At 38.8% G+C, this 14584-nt stretch overlaps 3 protein-coding genes across 5 annotated transcripts; all 3 read right to left on the bottom strand.

The window, feature by feature from the left end:
* Positions 1 to 1509: 1509 nt before the first annotated feature.
* On the bottom strand, positions 1510 to 7576 carry LOC9319289 (helicase-like transcription factor CHR27). 3 transcript variants are annotated; one of them, XM_021032926.1, is made up of 12 exons: positions 7500 to 7576; positions 7330 to 7421; positions 6721 to 6893; positions 5924 to 6615; positions 5339 to 5410; positions 5187 to 5264; positions 4111 to 5089; positions 3607 to 3737; positions 3141 to 3362; positions 2457 to 3020; positions 2124 to 2333; positions 1510 to 1951 (listed from the first exon to the last, which is right to left on the bottom strand). In XM_021032926.1, exons 3-12 carry the CDS (start codon positions 6821 to 6823, stop codon positions 1847 to 1849), a joined length of 3156 nt encoding a protein of 1051 aa, XP_020888585.1. In that variant the 5' UTR covers positions 6824 to 6893; positions 7330 to 7421; positions 7500 to 7576; the 3' UTR covers positions 1510 to 1846. The 3 variants fall into 3 exon arrangements, with proteins under 3 accessions (XP_020888585.1, XP_020888586.1, XP_020888584.1); XM_021032927.1 differs by having other exon boundaries at positions 7330 to 7384; positions 7500 to 7565; XM_021032925.1 differs by lacking the exon at positions 7500 to 7576 and having other exon boundaries at positions 7330 to 7467.
* Positions 7577 to 7627: 51 nt separating this feature from the next.
* On the bottom strand, positions 7628 to 11034 carry LOC9319288 (mitochondrial import receptor subunit TOM40-1). Its single transcript, XM_021032929.1, has 11 exons — positions 10717 to 11034; positions 10079 to 10160; positions 9895 to 9994; positions 9720 to 9815; positions 9561 to 9611; positions 9384 to 9449; positions 8658 to 8759; positions 8456 to 8524; positions 8287 to 8370; positions 8085 to 8180; positions 7628 to 8000 (listed from the first exon to the last, which is right to left on the bottom strand). Exons 1-11 carry the CDS (start codon positions 10841 to 10843, stop codon positions 7947 to 7949), a joined length of 927 nt encoding a protein of 308 aa, XP_020888588.1. The 5' UTR covers positions 10844 to 11034; the 3' UTR covers positions 7628 to 7946.
* Positions 11035 to 11527: 493 nt separating this feature from the next.
* Positions 11528 to 13266, bottom strand: LOC9319287. The gene is made up of 2 exons (XM_002883174.2): positions 12283 to 13266; positions 11528 to 12048 (listed from the first exon to the last, which is right to left on the bottom strand). Exons 1-2 carry the CDS (start codon positions 13189 to 13191, stop codon positions 11680 to 11682), a joined length of 1278 nt encoding a protein of 425 aa, XP_002883220.1. The 5' UTR covers positions 13192 to 13266; the 3' UTR covers positions 11528 to 11679.
* Between the last annotated feature and the right edge of the window lie 1318 nt (positions 13267 to 14584).

The following is a 14584-nucleotide window of genomic DNA, read 5'->3' as shown; positions in this document are numbered from 1 at the left end:
TAATTAGCAGCACATGCTCCGAGGTTTTTCCAAGCTTAGAAATGGCCATTTGACTGAAGTTATGAATTTCTTTTAGGGACATTTACAAGTAAAAAATTCCACACCTAAATTGATAGGAAAAGTTCCATAACGCTTTCAAATTTTGCAAGAGTGTGATTTTTTACATAAGCTGATTAGTATGTTCTAACCCAAAAAAGTTTGTGATGGATGGAAGAAGCAGGCCTGCCTTATGGGCACATTATCTCGTGCCAGTCTTTAAGCTTTGTACATATTGAGTACCTGAGCGAGAAAGACCCACAAAAGCTGGAAATTTTATGATTGAAAAAGTGATATGAATGAATCATTTAAAGCAAACTTAATAATCTCTTGTCACAATCGTGAATCACTTGGGCTAACACCTCTTCAATTCATCACTTCCCGTGATACTTTTTCAATTTTTCCAAGTCCCGTTTTCACTTTTTGTGTCAAAATATTGAGATATCCTGAAGTGGGTTTCATGATAACTACAACAGACTCGAAACCAAGGACCCAAATTTAGTTGAATCATGGATGAAAAAGCCCAGAATTGTACCTTTTAACATTGTCAGAAAAATTTCCCTTTTCCTTTTTTTTTTCTTTTCTTTATGGTATTTACTTAGCCGTTGCATACCTTGAAAACATAACAAACACAGTCAATTCTTTTCACACTGTAACTTGATAAAAAAAAACAAGAGATCAAAATTAGCAGAGCACTAACCGACGAGAAGCACGTGCATTCATATACCAATGAATCAATTATCAACCTCTAGTGAAAAATTAAACCAACCTCTGGTGAAAAATGGAAAAATGAGAAATGACTAAAGGGCAAAAGAAAAGAGAAAGAAAGTCATACATAAAAAAAAAGGGGTCCCATTGTCTTCTATGTTGTCCCCTTCATAGGGCATTTAATCAACAAAAAAGTTCAACCACTGTATAATTCTAATGATTCATCATCTTGAATCCCAAAGCTATTTCTTACACACAACCAAACTTTCACTTTCTTTGCAGTTTCCACTCATCTTTTCTTATTTGTGTATGTATCCCTATATCTATAACCTGGTTTCTCACTAATCAGTCACATTGGTTTCGTCCCTAATCTCCCACCTATTCATTTGTTCTAAACCGTCGACCTATGAGTGTATCTACCTCTTCAAGAAAAAAAAGGAGTTCAGCATATTTTTCAACTTATATACCTTCCTCTAAACAGCTAGGTGTATCTATCCTAATCCGTAAAACCATACCTAGGCCCAGTCCATTTCTCCAATCATCGGCTTCAAACAATGCACCATGAAGGAACAAGCTATGTACATACAGTGGATCTCTCACCTAATCCACATTGCTGGAAGAAGTTAGATCAATACAAAGATTGACCAAATTGTATGCTGGCCACAGTAACTAATGTTTCCAGAACATACATGAGCCTACAAGCGGTAGACAATGCGTGGAATGGCATGATATAAGAGAGACATGGAGATACACAACAAACTCTCATGACAAATAGAAAAGGTTGAAACTTTTAAGCCATAGATCCTTTACATTTAAGGTCAAACTCCTACGTGGTATATATACCAACCATGAACCGATTTTAGTTATTTACATATGGCCTGTTTCCAATCAATGCACACAAAAATGCATAGACTGGGTTCAAACCTCACAAAACCAAAACACGAAATCCTAGGATAGCCACAGTATTGGAAATTCATTACAAAAGCAGCTAGAGGTTTCTTCCTCATCAAAATTCTGGGCTTAATCTCCCATATATACTGTACTAAGCAACCTAGTTCAAGAGGCGATTAGAAGGCTACGCGTAGACCAGAAAACGAGTAGTCTACAACATAAACAGATATTTGAGATCGTCTACTGTTAGACGTGTTGCAGAGCTTCCACCATGTTCTTCACCAAAGGCAGATGCAACCATTGTCCTTTTATCTTCCTGATAAAAAAAAATGGTAAATGATCTGTTAGGTTGGACAAAATTCACAAGCCTTCATAGTCCACCACAAAAACTCTATTTAATAATAAAATTACTGTAAAGATAAATCTGAAAAGAAAACCAAGGGAACCCAAAACCCAGACACAATGAGCAGGTAGAGTTTAGAGAATACCTGAAGCGTCAAAATTCTATCCTCAACGGTGTCTTTTATAGTAATGCGAGTTACAGTAACTGGCCGAGTTTGTCCAATACGATGTGCACGATCAATCGCCTGATCTTCGGTAGTTGGATTCCACCAAAGATCCAAGAGAATAACATGACATGCAGCTACCATATTCAGCCCAAGGTTTCCAGCTTTTAGAGACATCAGCATCACCTTTACCTGTTAATAAACTTTGCGCTTTTAGAGAGCTTCAGGATCAATACTCCATGAACATTCCATGTTTCAGAGAAACAAATAGTACATTGTTTTAGAAAACATATCTAAGATATTCACATCACTTACATCTGGATTTTTACTGAATTCTTTTACCGCCCTGTCTCTTGCTGCTAGACTCATTGTGCCATCTAATCTTCTGAATTCAATACCACTTTCAAGAATACGCAGCTCAACCAAGTCAAGCATACCAGTCCACTGAGAAAATATTATCGTTTTTACTGCCCCCTGGCTAGGTGAAGATGAGTGAAGACGCATTGGCTCTACAATGGTAACATCATCGTCATCATACGGCCCTGAGGAAGATGGCATTTGACCATGCTGAGCTGAGTTTGGAGTGTCTTGTTTGGAAAGCGACTGCAGGATATCGAGGACAGCTTTGATTTTTGATGAACAAAACTCCCTTTTTTCAAAAACCGATCTATCAAGACCTTTATCATGCGAGGAACTACAGCCCAAATCATCAGAAATGCAATTTCTAAGCGAAGATTCAGAGAAAACAACATCACGCGCAAGCTGTTGTTTGCATCTGGGTACAGGGCACATGTTCTCATCCCCAGTTATGTATTCTAAAACACATTCATAGCAAAATACATGGCCACACAACGTAACAACAGGTTTTTCTGGTGGCTCCTGCGAATAAATATGAAGAAAAAAAATTAAAAGTAAAGATAGTCAGGACAAGATCTAAGAACTAGAGAATAGTGAGCCTGAGGAAATGCTATTTCTAGGTCTCATTTACTCTGCACTTACATTGCACTCATAGCAGATGGCAGATGATGACTCTAAGCGATTGATCAGTCTGCTTCGAGCCTCCCTAGGGAGTCTTCTAACTGCTGCTTCTGATTCTTTTCCAACGGGATCTGAGTTATATACTTTAACAAGTTGTGGGTGGTCACAAGCTTGGCGGAGTCGCAAAAGCATCAGAAGAATATTTGCGTAGTTTTGACTCAAAGTTCCCGCATCAGCATAGGCCTGCAGAGAAAATGAATTTATCATCCTATTGGGTACAGCTACTAGTTTGTGTTCTCTCACAGGAAGAAATAAAGACTAGCAAGAAACTCAGAAACATGGATCTCCAATAAAATTGCTGCATAACTACATGGTCACATTTATTAAGCATTTTGTTGCTATAAAGGTATCTTCTTTACCAAAAAAGTGCACATCAATTGTAAACCAAGTATGAACAGATACTTTGTGGAGGAAAAAATAGGAGAACCTTGAACTGTGAACGTGAATCCGCTTCAAGCTTCCTGTAGAAAGAGCGCTCTTCCACTGAAAAATCTACCGTGCTCAAATTAACTTTTTTTGGAGGTAGATTAATAATGGGTTTCCCATCAAGCAATGTTCCTAGATAGCAGAACAGTAGATATTTAGCACAAACCATCAAGTGCAGCACAACTACGTACGAACATAATAATAGGAGCAAAGTAAAAATCTACCATCAAACAGAAAAAGATCAAAATAAAAATGAACAGGAAAAATGTACAGAAGAGAAGACAAAATTGGTATTTCATTAACCATATGACCGGAGGACTAACTCAGGTGGCAGGTTCAATAAACTAACAGGTACTCTCATTATTGAGTACATTATAGATAAGCCGATAAAATCAGAAAGTGTCAAGATAACATAGATAATATTAATAGTAATCAGATTGCGAAGTCCTGGCGACATAAACAACTCAACCAATCATCAAAGAGAAGAAAGAGATGATCAGAGTACCTTTGGTGCGGCGCAGCATTATAGCCCTTAGAACAGCTTGAAGCTTCTTGTAACCTTGACAAGAATTTCTGGAAATTGGAACCTTGATTGTACTGTAAAATGACTTGTACGCCGCATATGGATCATATCTAAGAAACCTGAAATAGCTATATAAATCATCAATCGTATTTTGTATTGGTGTTCCAGACAAGCACCACCTCCTTTTGGCTCGAAGAGTGGAACAGGATCTTGCCACTTGTGTTCTATGGTTCTTTATTGTCTGAGCTTCATCTAGTACTATTCTGAACCACCCAACTTTTCCTAGAGCACCACAATCGGGCTCAGAAGAAGAATTATCAGTGCTTTTTCTACTTCTTTTTTTACTCTTCTTACTGGCACCCACCGCGACTTTCCGCTTCTTATTGTTGGAGAAGCCAGAGGCAAGACCATATTCGTCAGTACTTTTTTCATCGTTCTCATCCTCATCCACCAAGAATTTTTTGGGAGCTTCATTAGTAACAATAGCGTAAGTTGTCACAACCACATCGTATTCTGCTAATTCATTAGGATCTTTGGTCCTATTACTACCATGGTAGACTAACACAGAAAGTTTCCATTCTTCAGAAACCTTCTCATCAAGCTCTCTTGCCCACTGCCGTACAACACTCGCTGGGCAAACAATTAATGTACCAGCAGCTGGTCTCTTCCACTTAAATGCTCGTGTTGAAGAATTTGCTTCTTCATCTTTGGCTTTCTCCATATCTGAACTGTCATTCTCATCATTACCACTAGCACTCAGAACCGAGGTCTCACTGTTGCTTGAAACCTTGAGCTCTGGTTTTACATGACTACCATTTTCATGCTTTGCATTGTCTGACTCATCATCAGCATCCAGGACTAATGCCTCAGTTTCTTGCTTGCATGAATTTGCGGACTTCAGTTGTGACACAATCTTTTGCTTTAGGATAAGAGCAATCGTCGAGACCGTCTTACCAAGTCCCTGCAGAGTAGACGTTACATAGTTTGATGTAAATATCCAAGCAGCAGACTAACAGTATCACAGATATTTATTAGTCAAGAAATTAATCAAATGTGACCTGATCATCTGCTAGTATTCCTCCCGCACAGTTAAAACTTCTTGTTTCCTTCTGAAACATCCATGCCAATGCAATTTTCTGAAAACAAGTAGTATTTAATACACAAACCAATACTAACGGCCAATAAATGGAAATTTAAAACATGCTAATACCTGATGCCTCATAAGAGGAACTGAAAGAACACCAGGAGGTAGATCGCTTTCGGTAATGGGTTGATTCAAATCCTGCAGGATTAAAGTACTTGATTATCAAAACTGCACTTACCACACCGCTTCAAATCAGGTAGATTATGGAACAACACCGAGCTCTCAACACCTTTATAATGTACCAGAGTAAAATCGGAAAATAAATGCTACATCTATTGTCAATGATCCAAATTATCATTGTTTCTCATACATGAAGAAAACGAATGCATTATTAATTTAAGTTAGTCAGTATAAAATTGAGTTGATCCAGCATGGTAGTATGACCCAAGCATCAATGAGACATGCAAACGATTATAAAACGTTTAATGCACCATGGATCTTAAAAAAAAAATTAACCAAAAGAAAATGAGCCAGATTTAGAGTCAATTATTGCTCCATATTAACTACGACAATCATATTAAGAGATTCAAAAGAGCCCGCAAAATGTAAAGCTGGTACAAGGGGCAACGATAACTAGACATGCAAGCACAAAAGAAGAGCTACGTGTTGAAGTCCACTAATAAGAAAAAGGGTTGGGTTGAGGATGAATACCTGTAGTGCAGCCTGATAAACCAACCTCTCATCGTTATCAGGATTCCTATCTTCACCAGTACCAAGCCTGTGCATTGGATCACTTGAACCAGCATGATGCAAAACAGAAGCAGATGTTCCATGCGTCAGAGATGGAGGCAGGATCCTAACCCCATTCATGCCACGTTGAATTCCTATCTCAGCATGGGCTCCACTATAATGATCACCAAAGGTACTCTTGTTGCCTACAGCTGACACAGCTGGACGACTATAATCCGCACCAAAGCGACTCCCACTGGCATTACTTATATTGTTAGTGCCACTTCTGGAAGGAAGGGGAGGGGGATTAAAAGAGGGCGGAAGAGTTCTTTTCGGAGCTTGCTGAGACGACAGTCTCTCATGATCCGCACCAACGCGACTCCCACTAGCATTACTTATATTGTTAGCGCCACTTCTGGAAGGAAAGGGAGGCGAACTAAAGGAGGGTGGAAGAGTTCTTTTCGGAGCTTGCTCAGACGACAGTCTCTCATAATCAGCACCAGATCCACTGGAAATTCTCGAGTTTACAGTGTTCCCATTCCCTGTAAAAGGCTTAGAGACTCCAGGCCGAGAAGTATCATTCGAGGCACTATTGCGAGAAGCCTGATTTGTATGTTCAGCTCTAGCATGGCTATCCACTGTAGGCACAATCTCTCGAGGAAAAATTCTCCTGCCTGCAAGGAAAAATACACAGCATCAAAGTCGATCACTCCATAAAGCTACCAAAATTAACCTGACCAGAAAGACAGAAATTGACAAAGATATGTCAAAAACTATACCTAGCCATATGGGATCCGTCCTGGTTCGAATTTGTGGCCTAATGGGCTGTGGTAGTTCGTCATCACTATCACTACCTGAACTAATTTCAATAGCAGAATCCATCAAAATATCTCCGTCAACGTCAGTCTCCTGAGAAGAATCAGCAATAGGTCTTTTAAGAAACCGAATCAGCCTGCGAAGCAAAAGATTGGTGTTATTCTCCAAATGAAACCACTACAAAGCCACCATTTGAACTAACATTCGAAAACAAAGCATCCTAAGCAACAACAAAAATCAACAATCAGCACCACAAAATCAACAATCAGCACCACAAAATAAGTTGATTTTCGAAACGGTGTAAGGTTGATGACTAGGCATAAACCTCGAAATGGATTCGCTTAAATCGGAAACAAATTTAGCAACCCAGATAGCGAAAGAAAGCCATAAACAGAAGCAATCAAGCAATGGCGGGATATTAAAATCAATGGGCGGGATTTGGATATGTAAAACCCTACACGATGAGGTAAAAGTAAGAAAAGTAAAACACAAAAAGAGAAACAGTAGAAGAGGAAGACGAGAAAAAGCTCGAATCGGAAAAAATGGGGGAAATGGAGGGAAAGGAACAGTACCAAGGAAGAAGCGAGTTAGAGAAGAACGACGCCACTGTTCATTAGGGCTCAAAATCTGTCTCACAAATGTTGCGGTTACGACGGAGACAGAGCTGATGATGATTCGACTCGACGGGATGAGTAAATAAACCTATCGTACAATTTCAATTTCTTCCAAGTCAAAAACTCACATTTGCTCGGCCCACTGTGACGTCTCTCTCGGCCCATCTTATAATTCCACGTCCAAAGCAACATATCTCAGGTAATTCTATATTCCAATAAATATTTTAAACAAATCAGATTATTTTGCAACAAAAAAAATCAGACAACGAATTCTTTTTTTAATTGGAAGGAAATGAAATGATACACCTCTCTGGAAGTTCACGAGGTCTTAAAGCAAGGAAGTAAAACATTTGCTTCTTCTTTTTTTTTATAAAATGCTTCTTGGAAAACAAATCCTAAACCTCAAATAACAACACAACATCATTGCCCTTTGTTTTGTTCATCTTCCCAACTTCACCAAAAAGCCTAAACTGAAATCGAATAAATTTTAACCGAAATCCTGCAGCTGAAACCACTACTGCTGCAATCTGCTCTGTGCGCCAGGCTTATTGTGTGCCGGTTTTTATGCGGTCTTTTTAACCAACTGTTAATCCGAAACCAAACTTGTAGTCCTTCTTCTTATGATCCAGCTGGATGGAGCAAAACAAAACCAGAGTTATAAAGGAGAATCAATACAGGAACAGAGGAAATCTAAATAGAAGATCATTCTGTACCTCTGCAGAAAGAAGAAAATTGAGTCCCATACTCAATCTTTCTTCAAGGAGAGCGGATGCAACACCGTTGGAATCGATCTTTCCCCGCACACGAGCCTGAAACAAATCCCAGATTATTACAACTATACGGATTTACACTGTTCTTTTGTTGCTTGTTTTCGATTCACTTACAATCCAGAAAAAAAATGGCAATGTTACTTACCTGTCTAAGAATATAGTCGTAACCCACACTAGCTGTTACATCTCTTGAAAAGTAGTTGTACATGAAGTCAGTGGCAAGTGAAACCTGTGTGTCATCATTGAATGTGTCATTATTTATCTCTCAACTCTATAAGGTTTTAAGATGCAATCATATGAGAACGGTACATCACCTTATCTGAAATCTTCTGAACATAGTTCATAACAACGGCACCCGTGCTAGCAACTTGTGCAGAAGCAACCTGTTCATCAAGAAAAGTTCTTAATATGATGGGTATAAAAACTGAAAGTGTTCAAAATTCTGATCTACTTTTTACAAACTGAGTTTTTGAACCTCACAAATTGTCTAATTAACCAAATGAGAAGAAGCACTACCATTTTATCCGTCTCGTATCTAGCAGCATAGCCTATTCCCGATTTTCGAGGCACACCAGCCCAGAAAACTTCACCACCCAAGGATAAATGGTTTGTAACACTCTGTACCAAAAAATTATGATAATTTCATGAATAGAAAAAACCGATACATACCATACTTAAAAGTTTAACTATTACTGATCAAAGAAAAGACTGCCCACGGATAAAAGACAAAATTTTAACTATGACCACAGAAACTAAGCATGACCATAATCACAGTCTAATAGAACGACTTAAGGTTCATCTCTCATCTATGTCACAGCTAGACGAAAAGGCAAACACTAGAAGATTTAAAAACTCAGAGATGGGTAGTAACCTTTCCCTGTCTATTTGACTACACATGGAAATCTACAAAGTTGCAGCTGTAGCAATGGACAAGTCCAACTTGTACTTTGCTACAGCTGCAACTTTAACAACTACTGATCAAAGAAAGACTCCCCACGGATAAAAGATAAAATTTTAATTATGACCACAGAAACTAAGCATGACCAATTGACCATAATCACAAAGTTCAATAGAACGACTTAAGGTTTGTCTCTCATCTATGTCACAGCTAGACGAATCAAAGCAAACTACAAGTACAAGGTTAAACACTCAGAGATGGGTATTAACCTTTCCCTGTCTATTTGACTACACATGGAGAAATCTACAAAGTTGCTGCAGTAGCACGGGACAAGTCCAACTTACCTGGATATAAGTTGCTCCAATTAGGGCACTCTGTCCAAGTTGAAGCTGAGCTCTGTAGTCTGATCCCTACATAAATGTGAGAAAAAAAAACAGTTAAAAAAACTCAATGAACCAAATACTGTATAAAAAGGTACATCACAAGGATAAGAAATCATTAAATACAGAGACTTTTCTTACCATGTAATCAAAGTTGAACATTGCTTGTGACTGATGTTGCTCATTTGTTATCTGGTAAAGAAAGTAAACAAAGATGACAAACATAATGTTATAGAGAGAATGAGTGTAATATCCAGCTACACCTAGAATAAATATATTGTCTAAAGTTGCGGTATTTACCTGAGCATTCGCCTTCACAACTAACTTCTCAGTTAAATCTGCTTTCACTCTCGCACTTAGTCTACCATCAGTCATTACCCTTCCGATGAGCAACAACTGCATATTTACTTTGCCATTTTCATATCTTTTTCATGACAATAAGAATATGAAAACAGCTGATTACCAAAAATATTACCTTTGGGTCATAATAATTGGCACCAAACTCATAATGGGCAGTTGGAATTTTGATAGTTTCAGATGACTGAGAGGGAATTTCGGTTGGCCCCATCATCACACTGTTTAAACATCACTATACATGCTTAGTGAAGAACAAAACATAAATGGATGGCACACCAATAATTAAAAACATAATCTACTACCTATGACTGAGAGAAAACTTCTGATTCAGCGCCCTGGTAAAGTCAAAGCGTAAACCCTCAAAATTGTCCGACCTTAAAGACACTGCAAAGCAAAATCAAAGCAGTTAAAAAACAAAGAAAAGCAAAATCTAAATGCTTCACCACACATACTAAAACCTGACATGAAAACAGTAAGAAACCATTAAAATAAGTATGAACAAGTTTAGGAGCAGCTATTAAGACATCAGGAACTTTATGTGGCCACAAGCCGTTGTCATCTTCTAGTTGTGTCTGAGAAATGAATTTTGACTAACTCTGACGCAGGCAAAATCAAAGAACAGAATCTAAAACCAGATCAATTGAACAATCTTAATCATATTATATCATTTCCACTGAATGTAAATCTCCTAAGACCACGAAATGATACATGGACAACAATCAGAAACGACTAAAGTACTCTACTTTACCCAATTCAAACAGAAGAGAGCTAAATCTCAAAAAGGACAATACAATGCACTCAAAGCCACACTCATTTGATCTCCAGATCAAGAAACCCACAAATTGAGATATCAAAGAATACAATTTAAGTAAAAATGGAAGCAAAAGAAAGAAGACGATTAAGAAACTAGATCGGAAAATGGATTTAGAAAATACTGAACTGAGAGCTTCACGGTGGAGTTCCTCATAGGGAACAGGACAAGGGAGGTTCGAATAATCGACTTTCTCATCGACTTTAATCTTTGCATCGACTTGTGCCGCCGTAAGAGGTGGGAAAATATCCGCCATCGCCGCCGCTACCGCTTTTGAATATCCTTTACGGCGACAAAATGGGAAGCAAATGGAAGAAGAGTAAGCGAAGTAAGGGTTTTCTTCAGCTTGGCAAGGGTTTTGTAATTGTACCACTTCTGGTTTTTTCCGGTTTGGTCTTAATCTCGAACCGTGTCGGGCCCCCCTCGTTCGCCGGTCTTGCACCTAAATTAATAATAGTTGTTTAGAAAATAAATAAATGCAATGAAAGTGGTTTATCATTTTCTTTGTTTCCTCCTTATGTTCATTTCCAATGAAGTAAGCTTTTTAATCGGTTATCACACTAGCCTCACAACAAATGAGAAGATAAGCTTTTCATTTGTGGCCTTGAATTGGCAAACAAATTCTCCTAACAAGAGATTTGGAAATATGATCTAGATTTATTTGTGTACTAAGATAATGACAGTCTTCCACCCTTTGATCGCCTTGTGTACGCTGTTTGCTGATTGGTTTAGAGGCTGCCACTAAAAGAGCACGAAAGGCAGCTTAGGCAGCTTAGGCAGCACAGCATAATGCAAAAAAAGATTAGGAGAACTCACAAACCAATATAATTGCAAAGATGACAATGACTAGAACCAAGAGACCCTTGAGGCCTTGACGATGTCTTTCTCCCATTAGCTAGTTTCTTTATCTTTGTTGAGATGGATAAGGGATTCTGATGACTTTTGTGGGTGAAACAATACTCTTAAAAGCGACTGAAAGGTTTAATAATATTTCACACATACCTACATACATGGATTCCTTTATTAATCTCTTACTAAACATTATCTCTGTGATTATTAAGGATGTAGAAGTTGTGAACATTCACAATCTTATTAGCGCACAAGACCCAAGTTCAAGATACCCCAAGAAACATCAGGCCAAGATTGATCCTGTGACTTCATGAGAAGCACCCTAACCCAAGCAATCCAACCTTCCCATGACATCCTCTTGTCCCAAGGACTTCCCCATTGCAAGAGCAGAAGAAGCCCTTTCTCTGCCTCTCTCTCTGCTTCATTGAATCTCTTCTTTCCCAAGTACACTTGACTCAACAACACATGTGGCTCTCCCACAAATGGGTTCTTCTCAATACACCCCAACAATCTCTCCTCTGCTCTCTCCAAGTACCCTTCTTTGCTTGTGTCACTGCTCACAACTTCCCAGTACATCTCCCTTGCTTCTATCTGCTCTTTGGCATCCAATACCTGGTCCATTACATATGTGGCTATCAAGACACTCTAAAAGCTTAACTCTGTCTTTGATAACAACTGAAACTCTTGAGACAACTGTTCTTTGATAATCAAGTTACCAACCAAGAAGAGTGAAAGCTACTAAATTAAAGAAGATACAATCCTAGACACAACAACAACGATGATCATGACATGAAACAGAACCAATTTAGCTAACTAAGAACAGCACTTCTAGTATCTGAATCATACCTTGGTGCAGAAGCTGAAAACTGGAGGCACAACGAGCTCTATGTCCTCATCTCTCTCCTTTCTCACTTCAAACCCAGAACCAAAAGCCCTTCTCCTCTCCTCCATCAAAATCTCCTCTTCTCTCACAATCAAACTATAAATCGCTCCCATCCTCGAATTCGAATTCAACCACAGTCCAGGTTTCCCATTCCCAGGCCACAACGCAGTCACGTTGTTCCCTCTAAACTCAAGTCTCCCATCATGATTACAGAACAGCTCATCTTGAAACCCAAAAAGCTGATCACTAAAATCCGCCATTGTCATGAACAAGAAAACACCAACAACTCTCCTCGAAACAACGATTTCTTCACCTGTCTTGATATGCTTCACAACAGCACCATTCTCAGGAACCAAACCATTAATCTTCTTCCTCCACTCTTCATCTCCATCAAAGACCCCTTTCTCCTTGGCGTTCCTCAACGAAACCTCAGAACAATCAAGATGCTCAACGAGCTCACAATCAGAGTACTTAAACAAAAGATCGTCGTGAATCAGAGTTTGTCTCGGTACAACGCAAAAGAGATGGATCAACGACTCAGCAGCTTCACCGACATGATCACGAACGACTTCACGGCCAGTGGAAGGATCGAAAATAGCTAAATTGACATAAGAATTGGAGTAAGCAGAGTGAAATAAACCACAGAGGCAGACAGATTCAGGAGCTTTCCATAGCTTGAGGATCTTGTAGATATCGATCAAGTGATCTAGGAAGCTTCCGTGTTTGTGCCAACACTCGCCGGCACCGACGCTTTTGAGGACGGCGATCAACGACGGAAGTTTGGGGTCGATCTTCTCGAGCTCTCCTCGGAGAAAGGGCCGGGCTGATTCAAGTACGGCGTCGTTTGGGGATGGAGATGATGATGAACCCATTTTGTCTATCACTCTCTTTCTTGTTGATGATGAATTGATGATCGCTTCTCCAGCATGGACCAAGGAGGATAAACCTTTTTTTTATTTAAAGGAAAAATAAAATAAAAAACATAACAAAAATGACTAAACAATGACTTCTAAAAAAAACCAGTGACCAGGTTAATATTTTATGATTGATTCGATGACCCAGCAACATTGATTTTGAGCCGTTGATTTGTTGTTCATCAACAAACAGAAGTTACAGAACAACAACTTCCCCACTTCTCTTTTAAGTGTTTTGTAATAAAAAGAGTTCATGTTGTAAACTTATTGTTTTTCCATATATTAATGAATGAAGTTCGTTACATATATATACATAATGAGAGGAGACAAATCCTCATTGGGTTAGTAAACCCTAAAGCCCAAAAGCCCACTAAGCATAAAATGGATCCTAAAAGGAGAATCTTCTAGAACATGGGCATGGGCCTTCTAGGACATGGACACGGGCCTTCTAGAATATGCATAAGGCCCACGGTTATGGAGTCCATCCAACATGTGGTTTATAACACTCCCCCTTGGATGACATAACCGGGTAGATGCCAAAAAATCTCAGCAATACGCTTGGGGGATGCTTATGAATAAGCACATTAATGTCTTATTAGGGGTGGGCATTCGGGTATGCGGGTCGGGTTCGGGTAAAATCCGATCGGGTACGGGTCTTTCGGGTAGAGGAGTTTAGGACCCAATAGAGTAAATCTAAAATATCGGTTCGGTTTCGGTTCGGGTCTAATCGGGTTCGGGTCGGTTCGGGTTTAGATTTTTAGAACCGCTAAATATCCGAAAAAATCGGGCACCCATCGGATTCGGATATTTTATACCAAATACCCAAAATTTTACCAAATACCCAAATTTTACCCGAAATTTTACTCTAATATCCAAATTTTATCCGCAATTTTACTCAAATATCCGAGTTTCACCCAAAAATTTATCCGAATAACCGGAATTTTGTCCAAATATTTAAAAAATTTACAATCATCTCGCGTATAAATATATTTAGTCTTAAATATATAAATATAAGTGCATTTAATTTTTGGTAATTACTCTCGGATATTTGGATATAAATGTATTTAGCTCAAATATTACATATATATAAAGTTTTTATATGTATAAGTATAAGTAATTTTGGGTAATCGGGTACCCGTTCGGGTATCGGGTTCGGATCGGGTTTTACCCTATACCCACGGGTACGACAATACAAGACCCAATAGGGTAAATAGCTAATACCCGTACCCGCCCCGAACCGGTTTTTTCGGGTCGGTTTCAGTTCGGGTACTCGGGTACGGTTTTTTTGCCCAGGCCTATGTCTTATCATGAAATTTCTAGTATTTATTAAACGGTAAAAAAAAAACATCTT

This window comes from Arabidopsis lyrata (genome assembly GCF_000004255.2).
Source record: "Arabidopsis lyrata subsp. lyrata unplaced genomic scaffold ARALYscaffold_3, whole genome shotgun sequence".
NCBI lineage: Eukaryota > Viridiplantae > Streptophyta > Magnoliopsida > Brassicales > Brassicaceae > Arabidopsis > Arabidopsis lyrata.
This window is presented reverse-complemented; position numbering and strand designations above follow the sequence as displayed.